At 35.5% G+C, this 22,964-nt stretch overlaps 1 protein-coding gene across 1 annotated transcript in view; it reads left to right on the top strand.

Moving 5' to 3' along the window:
* BDP1 (BDP1 general transcription factor IIIB subunit) overlaps positions 1 to 22,964 on the top strand; it is a 90,183-nt gene that overhangs the window by 57,952 nt on the left and 9,267 nt on the right. The window contains 11 exon segments of the mRNA XM_040451288.1: positions 322 to 441; positions 4,223 to 4,259; positions 5,063 to 5,155; positions 6,240 to 6,465; positions 7,428 to 7,585; positions 12,262 to 12,415; positions 12,667 to 12,847; positions 15,657 to 15,720; positions 16,266 to 16,452; positions 17,439 to 17,643; positions 22,449 to 22,482. Of these exon segments, the coding sequence (XP_040307222.1) occupies positions 322 to 441; positions 4,223 to 4,259; positions 5,063 to 5,155; positions 6,240 to 6,465; positions 7,428 to 7,585; positions 12,262 to 12,415; positions 12,667 to 12,847; positions 15,657 to 15,720; positions 16,266 to 16,452; positions 17,439 to 17,643; positions 22,449 to 22,482 (1,459 nt within the window).

Genomic DNA, 22,964 nt, shown 5'->3' with positions numbered 1-22,964 from the left:
TATGAACATGGGTGTACAAATACGTCTTCTAATCCCTGTTCTCCATTTTTTGGGGGATATACCTAGAAGTGGAATCACTGAATAACATGCTAAATTGTACATCGGATGCTTAACCGACTGAGTCGCTCATGCGCCCCAGACATCTCAAAAATCTTAAATGTTTTACTTTTGCCAAGTTGATGTCGTCATTTTAAGAATTGCTGTATTTTTTAATTGTGTATGAACGTGGATTATTTCTTCAGTTTAACACACTTTATTTTAGTTGTTTGTTTTGCTGAGTATAGTATGCCAAAATGAAATAATGAAATTTCATTTTGATAGCTTGAAATAACTGTGAATGCACCTGATGTAGGATGTATAGCTGTTGTTGAGAATCCAGTCTCCACAGATGTGACTACTCAGCAAATGAAACAAGAAGAAAATTTGAAGGCATTATCTATGGTAAGCATCCATTCTAATATGTTTTGTCTTTAACTCTGTTTACTTTAAAAAAAAATAGAAGTTTATTTTGAAAGTTTTGAGTTTATAAGCCATTCTTACTAATTTCTCTCATGCAGGGAGCTATAAGTATGAATAGTAGAAACTGGTAAATAATCCAAAGATTTTATATTTCACTCACAAAGCATTGATTTGTGTATGTTTGTGTGAGTCATTCTTAATATCCTCATAAACTTAAGTTAAAGTTCTGTTGCATTAAATCTGTATTCAATATAAATTATTTAAAATATATTTAGTTCCTTTTTGTTTGATACTCTTCCTTGTTTTTGCAAATCAAGTCTGGGAATTATTTATTAAAAATTTTTTTTTACAGTTTATTTATTTTGAGAGAGAGAATGTGCTAGCAGGGGAGGGACAAACAGAGAGGCAGAGAGTGAATCCCAAGCAGGCTCCACAATGTTAGTGCAGAGCCCGATGCTGGGCTCAGTCTCACAAACCTTGAGATCATGACCTGAGCTGAAATCAAGAGTCGGACACTTAACCAACTGAGCCACCCAAGTGCCCTCACCTTTTCACATTTTTTAAATTACTGGTCTGTGTGTCTTTTTGTTGAGTTGTAAGAAATTTTTAAATAGTAAGGATATAAGTTCCTTATCAGATATACGATTTCCAAATATTTTCTCCTGTTCCATGAGTTATCTTTTCAATTTTTTTTTAATTAGAGCATGAATAGTGGAGAAAGGCAGAGGGAGAGAGAATTCCAAGCAGGCTCCATGCTCAGTGTGGAGCACAGTGCAGTGTTTTATCCCACAACCCTAGGATCGTGACCTGAGCCAAAATCCAGTGTCGGATGCTCAACTGACTGAGCCACCCAGATGCCCCTGTCTTTTCATTTTCTTGATGGTTCCCTTTAAGTGCAAACGTTTTTAAATGTGATAAAGATCGTTTTATGTCTTTTTTCTTTTGTTGCTCAGGCTTTTGTTGTAATATTTAAGATATCTTTGTGAAAGCTAAGATCTTGAAGATTTACTCCACTTTTTCTTCTAATAGGTTTACAGATTTTACTGTAGTATTAGATTTAAGGCTTTAATCCATTTTGAGTTAATTTTTTATATGGTATGCGGTTAGAGTTCTTCATTCTTTGCACATGACAATACAGTTGTGACACTATTTCTTTGAAAAGACCATTATTTCTTTATTGAATTCTCTTGCATTCTTGTCAAAAATCAATTGGCTGTAGATGTATGGATTTTTTTTTCTGGATTCTCAGTTCTATTCCATTTCCTGTCTCTTCTTGTACCAGTGATGCTCGATTGATTACTGTTGCTTTGTGGTAAGTTTTGGAATTAGGAAGTGTAAGCCATCCTACTTTATTCTTTTTTTAGGATTGTTTTAGCTATTGTGGGTCTCTTGTAATTCCATATGAATTTTAAAATCATCTTGTTATTTTCTACTCGACATAATCTAAGATTGTGATTGGGATTGCATTGAATCTGGGGATCACTTTGGGGGGGCTAGTCCCATATTAACAGTTTTCTAATTCATGAACATGGATATTTGTCCATTTACTTAGATCTTCTTTGATTTCTTTCAATAGCATTTTGTAGTTTGCAGGGTATAAACTTTGCACTTCCTTTGTTAAATTTATTTTCAAGTATGTTGTATCTGAGGCTCTTGTGAATGGATTGGTCTTCTCAATTTCACTTTCAGGTTTTTCATTGCAAGTGTATATAGAAATACAATTGATTTTTGTATGTTGGTCTTGTATTTTGCAACTTTGCTGAACTAATTAGTTCTAATAGATTTTTAGTGGATTCCTTAGGATTTTCTATTTACAAGATCATGACATGTGAATAGAGATAGTTCTACTTCTGCCATTCTGTATTAGTTTCTCAGTGCTTCTATAACAAAATGCTGTCAACTAGGTGGTTCAAAACTACAGAAAGTTATTTTCTCAGTTTTGGAGGCTAGAATTCCAGAATCACCATCCCCCTTCTGAAGACTCTGAGGGAAAAACTATTCAGGCCTTTCTCCTACCCTCTGACAATTGCCAGAGATCCTTGTCATTGCTTGGCTTTATGGCAGCACATTTCCAACTTCGGCCTCCATTGCCACATGGTGTTCTTTCTGTATGTGTGTCCTGACTTTTCTTCTAAAGACACCTGTTGTATTGGATAGGGCCAGCCCTAATACAATATGACCTCATGTTAGCCTGATAACATCTGAAAAAGCCCTGTTTCCAAATAAAGTTACATTCATGTTACTCAGCTTAGGACTTCAACATATCTTTCTCAGAAACAGAATTTGACTTAACACTTCTCCGTCTGGATATCTTTTATTTCTATTGCTTGCCTAGTTTCCCTTGCTAGAACCTCCAATACATATTGAACAAAAAAGTGGCAAGAACGCATACTTTTGTCTCATTCTTGGTCTTAAGGGAAAGCATCCAGTCTTTCACCATCAAGTTTGATATTAGCTCTGGATTTTTCATAGGTTTTTTTTTTTTTTTTTTTTTATCAAATTGAAGTTTCAGTCTATCCTTGGTTTGTGTGAGAGGATTCTTAGGAAAGGATGTTGGCAGTTTTCATATGCTTTTTATGCATCTTTGGAGATGATCATGTGATTTTTGCTTTTTTTTTGTACTGATATGATGTATTACATTCATTATAACAGGATGTCAAATCAAAAATTGCATCCTACTTGGTCATGGCATGCAATTTTATGTTGCTGGATTTGGCTTGCTGGTATTTTATTAAGGATTTTTATGTGCAAATTCATAATAGATAATTCTTCTGTTTTCTACTATGAATCTGACCCCAGATTCTTAGGTCAGGAGCTAAAGTCCTGATCCTCTTAGAAAGAAAGGCCTTCTGCTGGGACTTGCAAGGAGAAAGGGGCCTTATTTTCTTGGCTGCAAATGTCTGAGGTGGAGTCTCTGGTTCATTGAGCTGGGAAGAAGGAGCGGGGAGAGAGTCTTAGTTGAGATACCACAGGCTCTTACTTTGTTACCTTGTTTTCATCAGTTGCTCAAAAAGAGGTTTCTGTTGCCTTTATGACCATTTCCAGAGGCTTTAAATGTTTGGTTTTATTAAATTTTACCAGTTTCACTGGGGAGAGGGTCAGCAGAGCCTTATGATGTCATGCTGGACATAGATCTTGTAACCTTTTTATTTTTTTTTTTAAGTTTATTTATTTTGAAAGGGAAAGAGAAAGTGGGGGAGAGGCAGAGAGAAATGGAGACAGAATCACAAGGAAGCTTCACATGACAGTGTGGAGCCCAACAAGGGGCTTGAACTCATGAAGTGTGAAAACATGACCTGAGCTGAAATCAAGAGTCAGATGCTTAACTGAGCCACTCAGGTGCCCAGATCTTGTAACTTTTTAATTTATTAAAATTCATTTTAAGTTTTAAGCCACCTAGTTAAAAAAAATTGGTGAGATTCGTCAGACTCTGGTTTCCATTGGATTAAAACCAGTGACAAATATGACTGAAGTTGAAAGATTATGAAAGTGAAGAAGTGAAGTAAGCCTAGTAAATGCACATGGTAGATGGAATATGATTAAAGTTAAAAAGAAAAAGTAAAATAAGTAGCAAGAGACAAAAGAATTTGGCTTTTAAATTATTTCTCTTGATGAAATATTCTGAATAATTATAAAGGGAAAGCACAGTTTCCTCTCCTTTGTAATCAGAAGCATAGAAGAACTGTAAAAGCATAGTGCTTTTTGAGACATAGAACATATTTGGGAAAATACGTAAGGCATTGCTTATCTTTTCCTCTTCTAGGAAATGACCACAGGTGAACATACCCAAGATGAAACAGGTAACTGTTAATAAGGAAACTGCCAAAACTACCTGGTTAACACTAGCAGGGTGATTTAAAAAAATTTTTTTTTAATTTTAACTTAATTTTTTTTAGAGGGAGAGAGCATATGAGTGTGTATGTGCAAGTGGGTGAGGGACAGAGAGAGAGAGGAAGAGAGAATCTTTTTTTGTTTTGTTTTTTAAATGGTGATTTATTTATTTTGAGAGTGTGAGTGAGGAAGGGGCAGCAAAAGAGGGAGAGAGAGAATTCCAAGCAGACTCCACGCTGTCAGTACAGAGCCTGACATGGGATTCGATCTTATGAACTGTGAGATCATGACCTGAGCCCAAATCAAGAGTTGGAAGCTGCTTAACAGACTGAGCTGCCCAGGCACCCCTAGTATTGGTATTAGTTAGTAAATGAGTCCTTGCTGGGAGTTGAACAAAAAGTTTCCACTGTTGAATGTTTTATCTCCAGGAGAAACTTGGATTCTTGAAATAATTACTTTATGAAGTGAGTTAAGAGTTAAATGTTTAATAAAGAAGTATTATTTCCTCTGATCTGCACAGGTTTACTTTCTTCGAAGGTAACTTAAGTTATTTAATGGGAGGGAGGCATTTTCAATGAATAAAAGCTAATAATGCATGATTTCTTTTTTTTGTAGTAATAAAATACTACCCTAGTAAGGAATTAGTGGTATGGAAGATATTGAAACTTGTTGCTAGAGGATAAACACCTGAATTAAAAATGTTTTCTAAGCAAACAATCATAAATTTCAAGATTCATCCTTCTGTTTTAATGTTGTTACATTTTCTCACAAGGTACCAATGATGGAAGCACTGAAGCTGCTATAACTTTACTTACAATGGGAGATCTAGTGTTGCAGTCAGAGATTGGTACAGAACAGAGTGATGGTAAGAATGAAAGATAAGGCCTACTGAAAAAAACCTTTTAAAATCCAACTTCTAAGAAATTATACCCACAGTTGAGTAATAAGTCAGTACTTTTACATTTGAAGTTGGTATAATTTTGTTGTTTTTCCAGAAGTAAGTAATATGTGTGCATTGATGCACCCACCTCAGCCCATTTAGATGTAGTGGCCACCATTTCAAGATAGTACACTTGGTTTATTTCTGGAATAATCCAGTGAGTCCTCCACCTTTCTCATCATAAACATTGGTTAATTGAGATCACTGATCACTTTATACAGGTTTCTTTAGCCAAAGGAGCTCCTGCTTTGGATAGTCTTCACAATTACCTGACAGTGGAATACAGTATCAAGGGACAATAACAGTCAATGACATAATTTAGTTTGGACTGTTTCGTTAGTTTGAACTGAGCCAAAATATATGTCCACCCAGATTTTTAATATTTTAGGCTGGCCTTAATGGAGAAGCTATGGTCTTTACTCTCTAAGCACCTTCTATTTTAAGTACATTAAATGGATAGTTACATTAATTATTTTCCTATTAATTATTGTGCCTGGACATGAGTGGGTTGCCATTTTTACTATATATTATTCAGGGCCTATAACTATATATTTATCAACGAATTCTCTGGTCTGTGTTTCTTACATGGCTCATTCTCTCTCTCTGTCTCTTTTTTTTTTTTTTTTTAAAGTAAACTGTACACCCATCGTGGGGCTCAAAATAACGACCCTGAGATCAAGAGTCACATGCTCTACTGACTGAGCCAGCCGGGCACCCCTATATGGCTCCTTTCTCAGTGATAGAGCATTGCTTTGGAGCCTGTCACAAATCTCTAGAACCTAAAATACAGGTTTTTAAAAATTGTAAATGAAGGTGATAATATCTTGAAACTTATTTGAGGCTATGTAGTTACTGAAGGCAAAAAGATTCATTTTTACTTATAATAGCACAAAAATTTTAGTGTGTGAGAATTATTAAGCCTATAGTTGTTTAATGTTGAAGGATTTACTTTCTTTGGATATCTACTTGTATTGGGTCAATTTTAATTTTCTGTTCTTTTCTGTAATAGGAGTATGTGTACTTCTTGATGTTCATTCAAAGGATAAAAGCTGTGTTCCTTTTAGCCCAGATAATGTAAATCACAAAATTGTTCGTGAATGTCAGGAGCTTTCTTCACCTGTCAGTAGTACATCTCCTTCACCATTCGAAGAAAACAAGATTGTATTGGAAGAGCAAAGTACTAAAGAAGAAATTGGTTTAGTGGAGGAAGTAAAGGAAAATGCTATATCAACCAGGTTTAATTTGCTTTATTTTTTTTCCTTTTTTTTTTCTTTTCTTTTTTTTTTTTTTTTTAAGTAGGCTTCATGCCCAGTGTGGAGCCCAGTGCAAGGCTTGAACTCATGTCCCTGAGATCAAGACCTGAGCTGAGATCAAGAGTTGGATACTTAACTGACTGAGCCACCCAGCCCAGATGCCCCTATTTTGCTTTATTAAACTCTTGAGTTTTACTAGAAAATAAGAGTGCCGGGGTGGCTCAGTTGATTAAGCATCTGACTTTAGCTCAGGTCATGATCTCATGGTTTGTGAGTTCAAGCCCTGCATCGGGCTCTCTGCTGTCAGCACAGAGCCCACTTTGGATCCTCTGTCTCCCCTCTCTGCCTCTCCCCTGCTTGCACTCTCTCTCAAAAATAAATAAGCATTTAAAAAAATTACGAAGAAATTTATTATAATAAATATATTTAAGTCAACTATCGATTAATTTATAATAGCTTTTGAGTAATACTTGTGTAAGTGTAAATTTCACTGTTAATTTTTCAGCCTTTAAAGTGAGGATTGGCTGGTTTGACTTTAATGGTTTGAATATTTCTATTTATTTATGTATTTTAAGTAGGCTCCACACCCAATGTGGGGCTTGAACTCATGGACCTGAGATCAAGAGCTGCGTGCTCTACTGACTGAGCCAGCCAGCAACCCTTAATGGTTTGCATATTAAAGTTAATGCAATATGTGCATCTTTGAAGCTTTAATGAGATAGTTTTATGTAACTATAGTCTCTGTTTTACAGACATGGTCCAGATTCTCTTTCCTTCTCCACACTTTCAGTAAAGTAACTTTAACATTAAAAAATGAACACTTAACAGAGATTGTGGCACCTGAGATGGTGGCACGTAACTATGTAAGAGTAGTGAAGAAGGTGAGAGAGCTAATTCTGACACAGTTGATGAATTTCTCTCTCTTCCCATCTTTCTTTTTCTAGGAATACAACCTCTGATGTGACCAGTAATTTGAGAATGAGAAGTAGATTTGCCAAGCCTAAGCCAAATCTTAAGACTTTAAGGACCCCCAGGTTTGGCGTTCATCAGGAAGTTCCCAATTTGTTTGCAAGCCAAGGAGAAGTAGTAGAAAGTCAAAGAGGTAAATGTGTTTCCCTTAAACAGCTACAAAATTACTTTTATAGGAGAATTTGCATTAACATTTCAAGTAGAATATTTGGTTGTTAAAATTATTTTAATTTACTATTAAAAAGTTTCAAAAAGTAGAATGACTTATAAAATAAATACCAATAAACCCATCAACTGGCTTCAGTAATTATTACCATTTGCTCTATAGATGACCCTTACTAACACAGGTTTGAATTGCATAGGTCTACTATACATGGATTTTTTTGATAAACAGTATAGTACTATAAATATATTTTCTCTTCCTTAGGATTTTCTTAATATTTTATTCTAGTTTTATTGTAAGAATTTGGTATATAATACATATACAAAATATGTTAATTGACCATTTATGTTACTGATAAAGCATCTGGTCAACAGTAGACTATTAGTAGTTAGGTTTTTTGGAAGTCAGTAGTTAATATGCGGATTTTTGACTGCATGGGAGGTTTATACCCCGATCCCCCCATGTTATTCAAGGGTCAACTGTATGTATTTGATCAGACATTTTTTGTATGTGTGCACATGGAATAATCAAATAAACATTTTTAAAGGCAGATATACATGATGTGGCAAAAAAATAAGACCGTGTCTATAAGGTACAAAATTTAAAAAACTTCTTTCTTGGTTCCCAGTCCCCTAATCTCACTTGTAGTGGTAAACTGCCATTAAGTTTGTAGACTTCCAGGAGTGTATTATACACACAAGCATCTAAATGTGAGGCTGTGTGTGTGTGTACATACCTGCATCCACATATGTATACACATATATGTACATAAACACATGTATATTCCTTTCAGAAAGAATAAAAATCTAAGCATACTATATCATATATAGTGTTCAGCCCTTAGGAAAAAAACAATTTTACTGAGATAATTCTATGTAATACAGTTAAACCCTTTGAAGGGTACAATTCAGTGGTTTTCATATATTCACCAAGTTATGTAACCATCACTGTTAGCAGGCACTCCCATTTCCCCAAGTTCTAGGCAATCACTAATCTTTTTCTGTCTCTGTAGATTTGCTTAGTTTTGATGTTTTGTATGAGTGGAATCACATAAGTGGTCTTTTGTGTGGATGTCTTTTACTTAGCATGTTTTCACAGTTCATCTATGTTGTAGTATACATCAAATACTTCATTTCTTTTTCTTGTCAAGTATTCCATTGTATAGCTATATTACATTTTGTTTATTCATTTATCTGTTGTTGGGCTTTTGGGTTGTTTTCTGTTTTTTGGCTCTTGTAAGTAACGCTGCTAAGAACGTTCATGTATAAATTTTTGTGTGGACATATGTTTTCATTTCACTTGGATTTACATCTACAAGTAGAATTGCTGGATAATATGGTAGTTCTATGTTTAACCTTTTGAGAAACAGCCAAACTGTTTCAAAAGTGGTAGCAGCATTTTTTAATTTTTTTGCTTATTTTAGATTTTTTGTTTTATTTTTAAGTAATCTCTACCCCCAACATGGGGCTTGAATTTGTAACCCCCAAGATCAAGACTTACATGCTCTACTGACTGAGCCAGCCACACACCCCAACATTTTGTATTTTCACCAATATTCTGTGAGGGTTTCAGTTTCTATTCTCTCAGACCCTTGTTATTAGATATTCTAGTTATCGTGAAGTAGTATCTCATTGTAGTTTTGATTTGTGTTTACTTGATGACCAGTGATATTGAGTATCTTTTCATGTGCTTATTTATGTATCTTTTTTTTAGAGACATGTCTGTTCAGATGTGTGCTCATTTTTAAATTGGGATATTTGTCTTTTTAAAATCTTTTTTTTTTAATGTTTATTTTTTGAGAGAGAGAATGTGAGCAGGAGAGGGGCACATAGAGAGAGGATCTGAAGTAGGCTGTGTTCTGAGAGTGGAGAGCCGGATATGGGTCTCGAACTCACAAACTGAGATCATGACCTGAGCCGAAATCAGATGCTTAACCAACTAAGCCACCCAGGTGCCCCATGGGATTTTTCTCTTTTTAATATTAAGAGTTCTTTATATGGTAGCATTCTTTTTAAAGATTCGTGTATTGAAAAAAATCTGTCTATAGGGTCACATAGGGCTCTTTTATTTTTTTAATGGCCTTACTACTTTGTGATGTACATGTTGAATCCTACTGCCACTTCTTTTTCCACCTCCCCTCCCTACCAAAGGCCCAACCCCTTTAGGTGCTAGTGAGAGCAGGAAAAACTGCATGCAGTAAGCTGTCTAGATTGTATAAAATCCTATAGGTAGAAGATCTGGATGGTTAGCGACATCTTTTCCCTGTTTGGGGGTTCCTGGTTTTTGGTATTTCCTTTCAACCAGCAGTGCCTATGGTTCAGTTAGTTAATTCATTACTTACTCTGGGTTCAGGAATACCCAGAAGCTGTTTCAGTATGCAGGGTGAGGTTACCTTACTTATTTATTTATTTTATTTTTATTTAAAAATGTTTAATGTTTTTATTAAATTTTTTTTTAATGTTTATTTTTGAGAGAGTGCAAGTGGGGGAGGAGCAGAGAGAGAGACAGAGAGACAGAGAGAGGGAGAGAAACAGACACAGAATCCGAAGCAGGATCCGGGCTCTGAGCTGTCAGTACAGAGCCTGAAGCGGGGCTCAAACCCATGAACTGTGAGATTAGGACCTGAGCTGAAGTCAGACAGTTAACTGACTGAGCCACCCAGGGGCCCCTAAAAAATTTTTTTGAAATGTTTGTTTATTTTTGAGAGAGAACGTGAGCAGGGGAGGGGCAGAGAGAGAAGGAGACAGAATCTCAAGCAGGTTCTGTCCTGTCAGCACAAAGCCTGACATGGGGCTTGAACTCATGAACCGTGAGATCATGACCTGAGTCTAAGTCGGATGCTTAACTGACTGAGCCACCCAGGTGCCCCTAAAATTTTTTTGACTGTGGTTGACACACAGACATTAGTTCCAGTCATAGTACGTAGTGATTCAACAAGTTTGTACATCGTGTTCTGCTCTCCAGAAGCATACCTACCATCTCTCACCATACAGTACAATTACAGTACCATTGATTATATTCCTTATGCTGTGCCTTTTATTCCCATGATTTATTCATTCCATAATTGGAAGCCTGTATCTCCCACTCCCCTTCATCCACTTTGCCCATCCACCTACTTCCCTCTGGCATCAATTTTTACTTGGTATTTATAGGTCTGATTATGCTCTTTGTTTATTCATTGGCTTTTTAAAGATTCCATAGATGAGTGAAATCATTTGTTGTTTGTCTCTCTCAGTCTGACTTATTTCACTTAGCATAATACCCTCTAGATCTGTCCACGTTGTCGCAGATGGCCTGGTGTCGTCCTTTTTTTTTTTTAATTTTTTTTAATGTTTATTTATTTTTGAGACAGAGAGAGACAGAGCATGAACGGGGGGCGGGTCAGAGAGAGAGGGAGACACAGAATGTGAAGCAGGCTCCAGGCTCTGAGCTGTCAGCACAGAGACTGATGTGGGGCTCGAACTCACGGACTGTGAGATCATGACCTGAGCCGAAGTCGGCCACTTAACCGACTGAGCCACCCAGGCGCCCCCCGTGTCGTCCTTTAATGGCTGTGTAACATTCTGTTGTGTGTGCATGCCACATCTTATCTGTTCATGTATTGATGGACACTTAGGTTACTTCGGTATCTTGGCTTTTGTAAACAGTGCTGCAGTAAACATAGAGTTGCTGCACATATCCTTTGAATTAGTGTTTTCATTTTCTTTGAATACCTACTAATGGAATTTATTGAATGATATGGTAATTCTAAATTTAATTTTTAGAGCAATATCCATACTGTTTTCCATCATGCCTGTATCAGTTTACATTCCCACCACTAGTACACAAAGATTCCTTTTTCTCTACATCCTGAGTTTATTTTTGTGTATAGTAGAAAGTGGTCCAGTTTCATTCTTTTGTATGCAGCTGTCCAGTTTTCTCAGTAACATTTACTGAAGAGGCTGTCTTTTCCCCATTGTGTATTCTTGCTGCCTTTGTCATAAATGGACCATATAAATGTGGATTTATTTCTAGACTCTCTGTTGTCTTCCATTCATCTACTTTTTTGTGTGTGGGCCAGACCATACCATTTTGATAATTACAGCTTTGTAGTATATCTTGAGATGTGGGAATATGATACCTCCACCTTTGTCTTTCTTTCTCAAGATTGCCTTGACTATTCAGTCGTGTGATTCCACAGAAATTTTAGTATTATTTGGTCTAGTTTTGTGAAAAATGCTGTTGGTATTTTGGTAGGGATTTGAACGTAACTCTTTTATATAGAAGTCATTTTATTCTTCTTTGTGGAGCAGCTCCCTCCCCAACATTTCCCCCAAGGTGGAGCTAGACCTCACATGTACCCACCTCTAAACTTCTTTTGTATGTGGGTTTGTGATTATATTGCTGTCATCATAGGGTGGACCTAAAATTGCTGTGACAACCACGAGTGAAAAATGTGTAGTGTAGCATTTATTAATCCTCTGTTTCAAAAATCTCACTGGCCAGGATCACTCTTCTGCCATGTGAATAAGCTTAATTTTTGGATTAAGAGAAATTTGGAAGAGTTGCTATATAATGATCTGTCTTTGAGGAGAGAACATATTTCTAATGTGGAGGTTTTAGCTGTACTGTTTCGGACTGTATCTTAAGTTTGTTTTTTGTTTAAGAAACTGAGAAAAATGGTTCTGAAGCAATGGAGGAATTACAAGATAAAAAATTTGAATCACTTACAACAGCATTGAATAAGGAGCAGAACATCTTGGCATGTGAACATGGTATTGAAGAGATGACTATTTCTCAAGAAGCAAACCTAACTGAAAGGTAAGAGGGAGGAGATTCCGGAATTTTGTTTATATTCTCTTTCAGCTACAGTAATTAGCTATAGCTTTAGGAATTTGATTGGCAAAAGGGGGGGTTCTGTTGCATTAAATGTATTTTAAAAATTTGGACACCATTAAATAATCTTTGACTCATTTAGCTCTAAACATTACTCTGTGGTTGTCCACTTGGTTTCACATTCAAAACTGTAATACATACTCTGAAGCTCTAATATATACTAATTTCTCTTTCAGAAATGATGATCAAGAAGAGGAATCTCAAAAGGTTCAGTTATCTTCAGTTGATCCAATTGTTTGCTCTGAAACAAAGCCCCATACGCTTGGTTCAGATATGGGTCTCAGTGAGAGTTGTATCAAAGAGCCCGAGAGAGAGGACTCTAATGGAGACACTGTGCTTACACTTAATGTGTCAGAGGTAAAAGAATGTAAAATATATCATGGGGGGGGCTGGGTGTGTATTCCCCACTTAAAAAAAAATTAAGGTGTAATTTACATAGAATAACCTTCACCCTTTTATGTGCACTTCTGCAAGTTTTGGCAAACATATATAGTTGTGTGAACACATGAACGGTTCCATCATTCCCCACATTTCCCAGGGCCCTTTTTTAGTCACCCCCTTTTACCACCCCCACTACTTGGTGATCACTGATCTGTTTTCTTTCCCTATAGTTTTGTCTTCGCAAGAATGTATTGTGATATATTTTTTTATTAAGTGTATTTTTAGTCTTTGGAGCATAGATAAAATAGCCAATACATAGCTTTGCCATAAAAATTTGGAAAAAGGAAGTGTTTGTATACAGACTATTTACCTCTTGCTTGCTGGCCTCTGAGTCTGAGAAATACATTGCAGGTGTTTCCTTGAGATATTATTATATGTTCATTGCTGTGTGAGGTATTGGACAGACAAAGTTATGGGACTCATATGAGTGAATGCTTAGGCTCTGATGGGTGCTATGAAAGCAAGTTGCACAAGACTCTTAAAGGAGTGGTCCTCAACCCAATCCAGTAAAATCAGTATCTGGAAATAAGGTGTAGGCATTTGCAGGATTTTGTTTTTTTGTTGCTGTTAAAGGTTCTTAAGTTATTCTAATGTGTAGCTGGGACTGAAAGAATCCACGTGGGTGGCTTAGTTGGTAAGTGTCTGACTCTTGATTTCAGCTCAGGTCATGATCTTGTGGTTTGTGAGTTCAAGCCCCACATTCTGCTCCATGCTGATAGTGCCGAGCCTGCTTGGGATTATCTCCCACTCCCTCCCCCTGGCCCCTGGTCTGAAAATAAATAAATAAACTTACAAGAAAAAAAAAAATCCTGGATCTAGAAGAACGGGTATGAATTAGCCAGTTAAAGGGAGAGGAACATGTGTAAAGAACAGGTGTGAAACAGCATGTCATATTCAGGGAGTATAATTAGTTATGAGTGGAATATAAATGAAGAAGTAGTTAGAGTGAGGTTGGCAGCCTGGGAACAGATCATAAAAAGAAATTTTTATGGCTTGTTAAGGAGTTTGGATTATATCCAAAGTTAAGGGATTTTCCCTACCCCCCCAACATGTTTGTTTGTACTTCATATTTTGAAATAATTTCAAGCTTGTTGAAAAGTTTCAAAGATCTTACATAGAATTCTTACATAGAATCTTTACTTAGATTCATTAGTTATAAACATTTTGCTTCATTTGCTTTTTTTCTGTCTTGTTCTCCATCTCTATAGATACATACTTTTAAAAAACTGAACCATTTGAAAGTTGCAGATGTGAGACTTCACCCATAAATACTGCAGCTTATATCTGATATGAACGAGGATGTTTCTTATAGAGAAATGATACTCTTGTCATACTCAGTATTACCATACTATCTAATAATTGATTTAATAACAATATGTAATACATAGTTCCAGTCAACGCTCTCACATTGCATTTAGTTGTGATTCTCCTTATTCTCTCACTGTCTTTCAGTGTTTATTTATTTATTTTGATAGAGCAGGGGAGGGGCAGAGAGAGACGAAGACAGAATTCCAAGTAGGCTCCTTGATGTCAGTGCAAACAGAGCCAAACATGGGGTTCGATCCCATGAACTATGAGATCATGATCTGAGCTGAAATCGAGAGTTGGAGGGCGCTTAACTGACTAAGCCTCCCAGGCACCCCTCTCCTTATCCTTTTTTTTTTTTTTTTTTTTTGAGAGAGAGAGCATGTGCACCTGTGCGCACATGTGCAGGAGGGACAGGGGAGAGGAAGAAAAAGAATCCCAAGCAGGCTCCATGCTGTTAGCGCAGAGCCTGATGTGGGACTGGATCTCATAACCGTGAGATCATGACTTGAGCTGAAATCAAGAGTCAGATGCTTAACTGACTGAGCCACCCAGGCACCCCTCCTTATTCTCTTTTAATCTAGAGTAGCCCTCCTGCCCTTTTTCCTCTTTTGTGAATTTGACATTCCAGGCTAATTCACAATCAGGGTTTTTGTTGTTGTTCCCTATTATTAGATTCAGGTTAAATATTTTTTGGCATGATTATTACCTAGGTAACGTGTTCTTCCTTTTGTATACCTTTATTAGACATGTAATGTCAGTTTGTCCCATTATTGATGATGTTGACTAATTACTTGGCTAGAATGGTGCCTGCTAGATTTCTCCATATAACAGCATCTTTTCCACATAGTGTTAGTAATTTTTCATATGACACCCAACAGACTTCTACCTAGTAGTTTTAGTATCAGTTGATGCTTACCTGAATCAATTATTGACATTGTTGGTTACAAAACGTTTAAGTTTTAAGATTTTAAGCAGTAGAGAATTATAGTAAGAATTGTATTTTAGAGATTACGTTGTTGGCAGTTTTGTGGAAAACAGATTGGAAGGAGCTGTGTTGGAGGCAAGGAAACATTTTGCTTCCATTCAGATGTCATCTAATAGCACAATGGCTGCTATTATAGTGGGGAAAGAGAGAAGGTTGAAGGATTTGAATCTCTCTTTCCTGTTGCTTCGAAAATAATTTGATGAAATTCTCATATTTAACAATTTACTGGGAATTTCTTTGTGTATATGTATGTTTATTTAAAGGAATCAAAAGTTACTGGTACTACTGGTTTCAAAACATTTGGAAAATTATATATGGTTAAATAGTTGAATTTTGAAGCAGTCACTCTTCCTGTATCCAATTGTCTGGAAAGCTTTTTAAAACTAAAATTTGGTTGATCTCATTCTTGAATTTTAATTAAATTTTTTTTAGTGTACACCAAGTAGTATGCCAGAAGTTCAACAGGAGAATGTAATCAATTCTCAAGATTTAACAGGTATGATAATCTGCTTTGATAAAGCATCATCAAACGAAATAGTATGGCTTTTACTTCCATATCCCATTTGATTATGAAAAAAACTAAAACAGTTTTTAAGTCTGCAATGGCCTTAAAATATGAAGTATTTTTTTAATGGTTTATTTATTTTTGAGAGAGAGAGCATGATTGGGGGAGGGGCAGAGAGAGAGGAACACAGAGGATCCGAAGTGGGCTCTGTGCTGACAGTAGCTAGTCTGATGTGGGGCTTGAACTCACGAACTGTGAGATCATGTCCAGAGCTGAAGTCAGATGCTTAACTGAGCCATCCATGTGTCCCAAACACTTGAAGTATTTTAGGTGTAAGTTTTTTTATTCAGAATTATACATCTCCTCTATAGTGAACCATCTTTATCCTTTCTGAAATTCCTTTTTATTTTTGTGGGTGTAATTTACTTTTTATTCTTATGTATAAGTTGTCTTGAGACTTTAGAAATGTAATAAATTAATGATTTTCCGTTGTTTCATGGTTCAGCTGTTCATTACTAACTTTTAAACTTTGATAGTGAATCTAGTTGCTAACGTACATCAAGGTGGTGAAGATGAACAAGCATTCATTTTAACTCTGGTGGAAATCCCAACCAATGCCATAGAAGAATATACTGATACCACTGCCCAGTTAATGCCAAACCCTTTACTGCCAGCGCCCATATTGATCAAGTCCGTGAATACAGAAGGAAGGAGTGACATGAGGTAATGAATGACCTCAACTGTTTTCTTTTAAGTTTTTGTTTAAATTCCCGTTATTTAACATACAGTATAGTTTCAGGTGTATGGTGATTCAGCACTTCCATATAGCCCCCAGAAGCTAAACTATTTTTGCTAGGAGGAAAGGTGCTTTATTACTCAGATAGTATTGACTGAATAAGCCATTCACCAACATTATTTGTATTTGTCCTTATTTAGTAATTATGTGATAAGTTAGAGAAGATATCATTGATTTTATATCTGATAAAGCTGCCATTTAAGTGTGTAATACTTTTGTATGAAACTTGTTTCGTATCATAAGTATTTTGAAAGTTAAAAAAAATGTAGCAGTTTGGGTTATAAAATGCCATCTGTTAAAGGTGTGGTTACTTTGTAAGCATATATATTTTAAATTCTGAAATAAATACATTCATAGAAGTTGCAAAAATAGTACAGAGAGATGACATTTTTGTATGTTTTTAATACTGTTAATTCTTTTCTATAGAATTTTTGTATTTTAACGGTCATTGGTTAAGGCATTTAATGGTCAAGTAGCATTAGATGTTGAAGCCTTTCATATTTGGAAGAGGGATTTTAGGGGTGCCTGGGTGGCTCAGTCAGTTAAGCATCCGACTTTTGATCTCACCTCAGGTCTTGATCTCAGGGATGTGAGTTGAAGCCCTGCATTTGGCTCCACGCTGGCTCCTACTTAAAAAAAGGAAGAAGGATTTTAGATTGAAATTTTAACTTTACAGACAAAGAAAACACTATTTTTGTACCTTAGATTTAATTCAGTATTAGAGAATTTGTGAGTTTTATAGAGTTGTGAGTTTTTAAATACGACTAGACGTCAAAACTAACATTTTTGTGAGCTTGGCCATGTAAATATTAGTTACTTGAAAGTTTTTTGGCAGCTGTCATCAGGATACCTGAGCCTTTAACCTCATTAACTTCTAATTTGCTGATTTAACATGTATGCATTTCCTATGCAGTATGAGTTTTCCAGTAACTTCAGTTGGTCAGGATGCCATGTGTATATCTGATTCTGGAAGAGAGGATTCTGAAAAGCTTCCTGCTAATTTGGATCTTATAACTAGGAAGAGATTTCATTGTACGCTTGATGAAAGTGACCATGTTCCTCCTGCCAAAAAAAGTTCACTCACTTCAAGAGATGATTGTCAAAATTATACCTCTGAGGTAAGATAGAATTATCAAGCACATAAGATGGCCATATTACAACGGATCCATTTGTTTCCTTTAAACTCTTTAAATAAAGATAGTTCTAATAGTTTTCACCATAAATAACCCAGCTAAAACTGGTTTTAGATAATCACTTTTAACCACTTCTAGGTGAAAATTGATGGACATTCATCAGGAAACCCATTCCCAGTTGTGTGTCATTGGCTAAAAATAAGGCCAAAAGCCTCCTGTAGATCTGGATCCTGCCTCTAGCATTTAACAGCTGTGGGACCTGAGTCAAAATAGGTTATCTCTGTGAATGAGTTTCCTATTGTGTAAAATTATTACAGTAATATCATCACTACCAGGATCATAATGCTTAAAGCTATCCATTGCTCTTAGGAAGAAGACCCAGGACCTCGAAGGCCCTCTATTTGTCTGGTCCATTTCTGTCTCTGGCCTCACCTTGTGTTTGTCTCTCCCTTACTCTCTGACTATATTGGCCGTCTTTCAGGTTCTTGAATGCATCATACTTCTTCATATCCCAGGGCATTTGTTTTATTATCTCCTCTATATGAAACATTGCCTTGCCAGACATACACACTTCTTTAGCCTCCATCATCACTACCTCAGGGAAGCCTGAAGACACTATGCACATTTGATCACCAGCCACTATGTTAAAGGTTTCTTGGCACCCTCTTGTTTTTGTTTCTGATACTCATGATAATTTATCTCACTATGTAGCTACACTTTGGAAAAGTTAATTTAGAATCTGTATTCTCAATGGGACAGTTGAAGACCAGTCATCCTTAGATAGCAGACAACAGAGGCAATGTATTCTTTTATATCTGATAGGTGGAAGATGGTATCCTAGAATGTTTTTCATTTCTCTTATTACAAGTAAGGTTGAACATGTTTCATATGCTTAGAACCATTTGTATTCTTTTCTCTGTGAAATGATTCTATATTCTTTAGCCATTTTTTAATTGCATTGTTGATCTTTTTCCTACAGATTTGGAGGAACTCTGTGTAATGTATGTCCATGAATGAGTTGCAAATATTTTTTCCCAGTGTGTCTTTTGACTCTACTTTTTGAGTTTTCTTCCCTTGCAGAAATTTTTTGGTTGAATTTTTCTTTTTTTTTTAAGATTTTATTTTCTAGTCATCCTTACACCCAACATGGGGCTCAGACTTAACAACCCTGAGATCAAGATTCACATGCTCTACTGATTGAACCAACCAGGTGCCCCTGACTTTTTAATATGAAAATTTTCAAGCATTTAAAAAGGTAGACAGGGTAGTATACTGCCTCCCCATGTACCAGTCACCTAGTTTCATCAATTTATCATCATTTCTTACAGACATTGTTTTGTTCAAAAGTATATTTAATGACTTGGGGAAAGGATCATAGTACATTGCTATGTGCAAAACCAGGCCACCAGTTTATATTATGCCATTTAAAAATGATAGATGTACGTTGATGTGACTGTGTAAGAACAGTATAATGTCTCGGACTTATTTGTGATTTTTCTTTTTTTTCCATGATTTTTGTTTTTTGACCTTTGTTTTCAGCTTTTTAACAATGAAAAATTGCTTATAAAATGTCATAAGTGTAAATTCTGGAATACACATACTGCATTCAGATAGACATGCAAACAATTTTAATTTTTCTGTAATCATATTTATCAGTATTTTTATGTATGGCTTCTAGGGACTGTGTTAAATAGATATTGAAAGTCCACTTTGAGACTTAGTAGAAATTCTTAGAGTTAATATTACTGATTTGTTTAGAATTTATTTTGATATTAGGAGAGTGAAACCAACTTCATTTTCCCCAGGTGCCTGCCTAGTTGTCTCAGCACCGTTTTTTGAATAATTTATCTTTTCTCCACTGATTTAAAATTCCATTCTTATCACATATTAAATCCCATATGTATTTGTGTATATTCCTAAACTTTCTTTTCTTCTACTTTTAGATTCACCTATTTATTCTTGGGCCAGTATCCCACTGTTTTATATATAAAACTCTGTTTATATAAAAACTCTAGTTTTTAAATGCTTTACTGTCTTAAATGGAAGGTTTCCCTCTCCTCCCACATCGCTTTATTTTTTTCTTTTCTTTCCTTTTTTTTTTTTTTTTAAGTTTATTTTTGAGAGAGATAGCACACGAGCAGGGGAGGGGCAGAGAGAGGAAGAGAGAGAGAGAGACAGACACAGAAAGAGAGGGAGACACAGAATCTCAAGCAGGCCCCGGGCTCTGAGCTGTCAGCACAGAGCCCCAGAGCCCGACACCGGGCTTGAACTTAAGAGCAGTGAGATTATGACCTGAGCCAAAGTCAGGGGTTTAACAGACTGAGTCACTCAGGTGCCCCTACTTTCTTATTTTTTCTTTTCAAGTTTGTATATATTCTATATTCTATATATTCTATATTCAAGTTTGTATATATTTCTTTTCAAGTGTGTATATATTCTAAAGTTTGGGTTTTTTTCAAAATTTTACTTAAATTTTAGTTAATGTATAGTGTAATACTGGTTTTGGGAGTAGAATTTAGTGGTTCATCACTTAAATAAAACACTCAGTGCTCATCTCAAAAAGTGCCCTCCTTAATACCCATCTCCCATTTAGCCAATCCCCCCCAACCTCCCTCCGTCAACCCTCTGTTTTTTCTTCTTCATAAAGAGTCTCTTATGGTTTGCTTCCCTCTCTCTGTTTTTACCTTCCCATATGTTCATCTGTTTTGTTTTTTAAATTCTACATATGAGTGAAATTGTACAGTATTTTTCTTCCTCTGACTTATCTCGCTTAGCATAATACACTTATTCAGTCGATGGACATTTGGGCTCTTTGCATAGTTTGGCTATTGTTGATAATGGTGCTGTAAATATTGGGGCGCATGTACCCCTTTGAATCTGTATGTATCCTTTGTGTAAATACCTAGTAGTACACTTGCTAAGTTGTGCAGTAGTTCTAGTTTTAAATTTTTGAGGAACCTCCACACTGTTTTCCAGAGTGGCTGCCCTAGTTTGCATTCCCACCAGCAGTGTAAGAGGGTTCCCCTTTCTCTGCAACCTCATCAACATCTGTTGTTTACTGCGTTAATTATAGCCCTACTGATAGGTGTGAGGTGGTATCTCGTCATGGTTTTGATTTGTAATTCCATGATGATGAGTTATATTGAGCATCATTTCATGTGTCTGTTAGGTATCTGGGTGTCTTCTTTGGACAAATTTCTATTCATGTCTTCTGCCCATTTCTTAACTGGATTGTTCATTTTTTGGGTGTTGAGTTTGATATATTCTTCATAGAATCTGGCATATTACCTTTTAACTTTATCAGATATGTTACTTGAAATTATCTTCTCCCATTCCATAGGCTGCCTTTTAGTTTTGTTGATTGTTTCCTTCATGCAGAAGCTTTTTATCTTGATGAGGTCCCGATAGTTCATTTTTGTTTTTGTTCCCTTGTCCATAGCATTGTGTCTAGTAAGAAGTTGCTACGGCTAATGTCAAAGAGGTTGCTGCCTGTGTTTTCTTTTAGAATTTTGATGATTTAAAGTCTATATTAATTTTATAATTAGCTTGTTCAGAGCTTTAAAAAATCCTATTGATGCTTGTTTTAGGATCATATTAACTTGACCACTTAAGATAAGGAAAATTGATGTCGTAATTGTGATGTTGAATTTTTTTTCTTTATCCAAAAACATGGTATGTCTTTTCATTTGTTTAATTATTCTTTTTTGTCTTTTAGTGGTATTTTCATCTCCTCTTCATTTAAATTCTCCATTTCTTATTAGGTTATACCTAAGAATTTTATCTTTTGTTGCTATTATCGTTGAATTCTTTTCTATCCGGAGAGCTTACTAAATTCCCCTCATCGTATACAGTAATTTTTCTTTTGTTTCTGTTGGGTTTTCTAAGTAAAGTCATATTATCTGCAAATAAAATTTTAATTCTTCTCATCTACTTTATATACCTTTAGTTTCCTTCTCTTTTCTAACCATATTGGCTAGTATAATTTTTAAAAAAAAGGTCATAAAATAGTCTTGATAGTAGATACATTTTTCTTACTCCTGACTTAAATGGGAATATTTCCAGTGTTTATGAAGTGAGATGCTAGTTTTTGAATTGTAGTAATTATAGTTTATGGTGTTAAGAAAATGTCTTTTTATTCAATGTAAAGTTTTTTCCAAGTATGAATATTATTGGACACTTTCGCTACAAACAGAGAGATGATGATGTTATTTTTCTCCTCAGTTCTGTTGAATTATATTAGATTTCATATATTGAATCATCTTTGCATTCCTGAAATAAACTCTGCTTGATTATTATGTTAGTCTCTTGATGTGTTGCTGAATTATGTTTATACCATTTCATCTGATATTTTTGTACTGGTTAATTTGAATCAATATTAGCCTTGATTTATAAAAAGCATTTGGAAACTTTCCCTCTTTCACTGTGCTCTAAAACAGTTGAAAGAATAGGAGCAGTGTCTTTTTTATAAGTGTTTGGTAGAGTTTCCATAAGCTTTTACCCTCGAGCTTTCTGGGAGATACCTACTTTCTTTAGTTAGAAAAGAGGGTGGGAGGCACCTCGGGGGTTCAGTATCTGACTCTTAATTTTGACTCAGGGCATGATCTCATGGTTGGTGAGATTGAACGCCCATGGTGGGCGTTGTGCTGACAGTGCAGAGCCTGCTTGGGATTCTCTCTCTCCGCCTCTCTGCCATTTATGCACACTGTCTCAAAATAAACATTAAAGAAAAAAATAGAAAGATTGACTTGATACATGGATTCAATTTTTTTTGTAATTTTTTTTTAAAACAGGGGTGTTCAGAGGAAATAAGTGTTGAGGAAACAGGTGAGTGAAATAAATTTTAATGTGATTACATTTTGTTATTTTTGGATATTTTTGATGCATCTATTCAAATTTGGAATTGAAGAAGAGTCTTGCTTACTTTCTCTAAGTATTTTGCTTTTATTATTAGAAGTTTTTCTTCTTAGCTGAGATCTTGGATTTGGCACTTTCGTAGACATAAGCTACTTTCATCCTGTAATAACAGAAAACCATATGGCTACAGAATTTCCTGTAAAAGCTTAACAACTATATTTCAGGAATTACAAAGCTGAGCATAAAGGAGTTTTTATGGTTCCTTAGGTTTACCCAGAGATTAGAAAAGACATATATATATATATATATATACATATATATATATATATATATACACACACACATATATATATACACATATATATATACACATATATATATACATATATATATATATACATACATATATATATATATACACATACAGAGAAAGCTTTTCTAGGTAAAAATAG

This window comes from Herpailurus yagouaroundi, unplaced genomic scaffold, assembly GCF_014898765.1.
Source record: "Herpailurus yagouaroundi ecotype Mexico unplaced genomic scaffold, PumYag 29, whole genome shotgun sequence".
NCBI lineage: Eukaryota > Metazoa > Chordata > Mammalia > Carnivora > Felidae > Herpailurus > Herpailurus yagouaroundi.
This window is presented reverse-complemented; position numbering and strand designations above follow the sequence as displayed.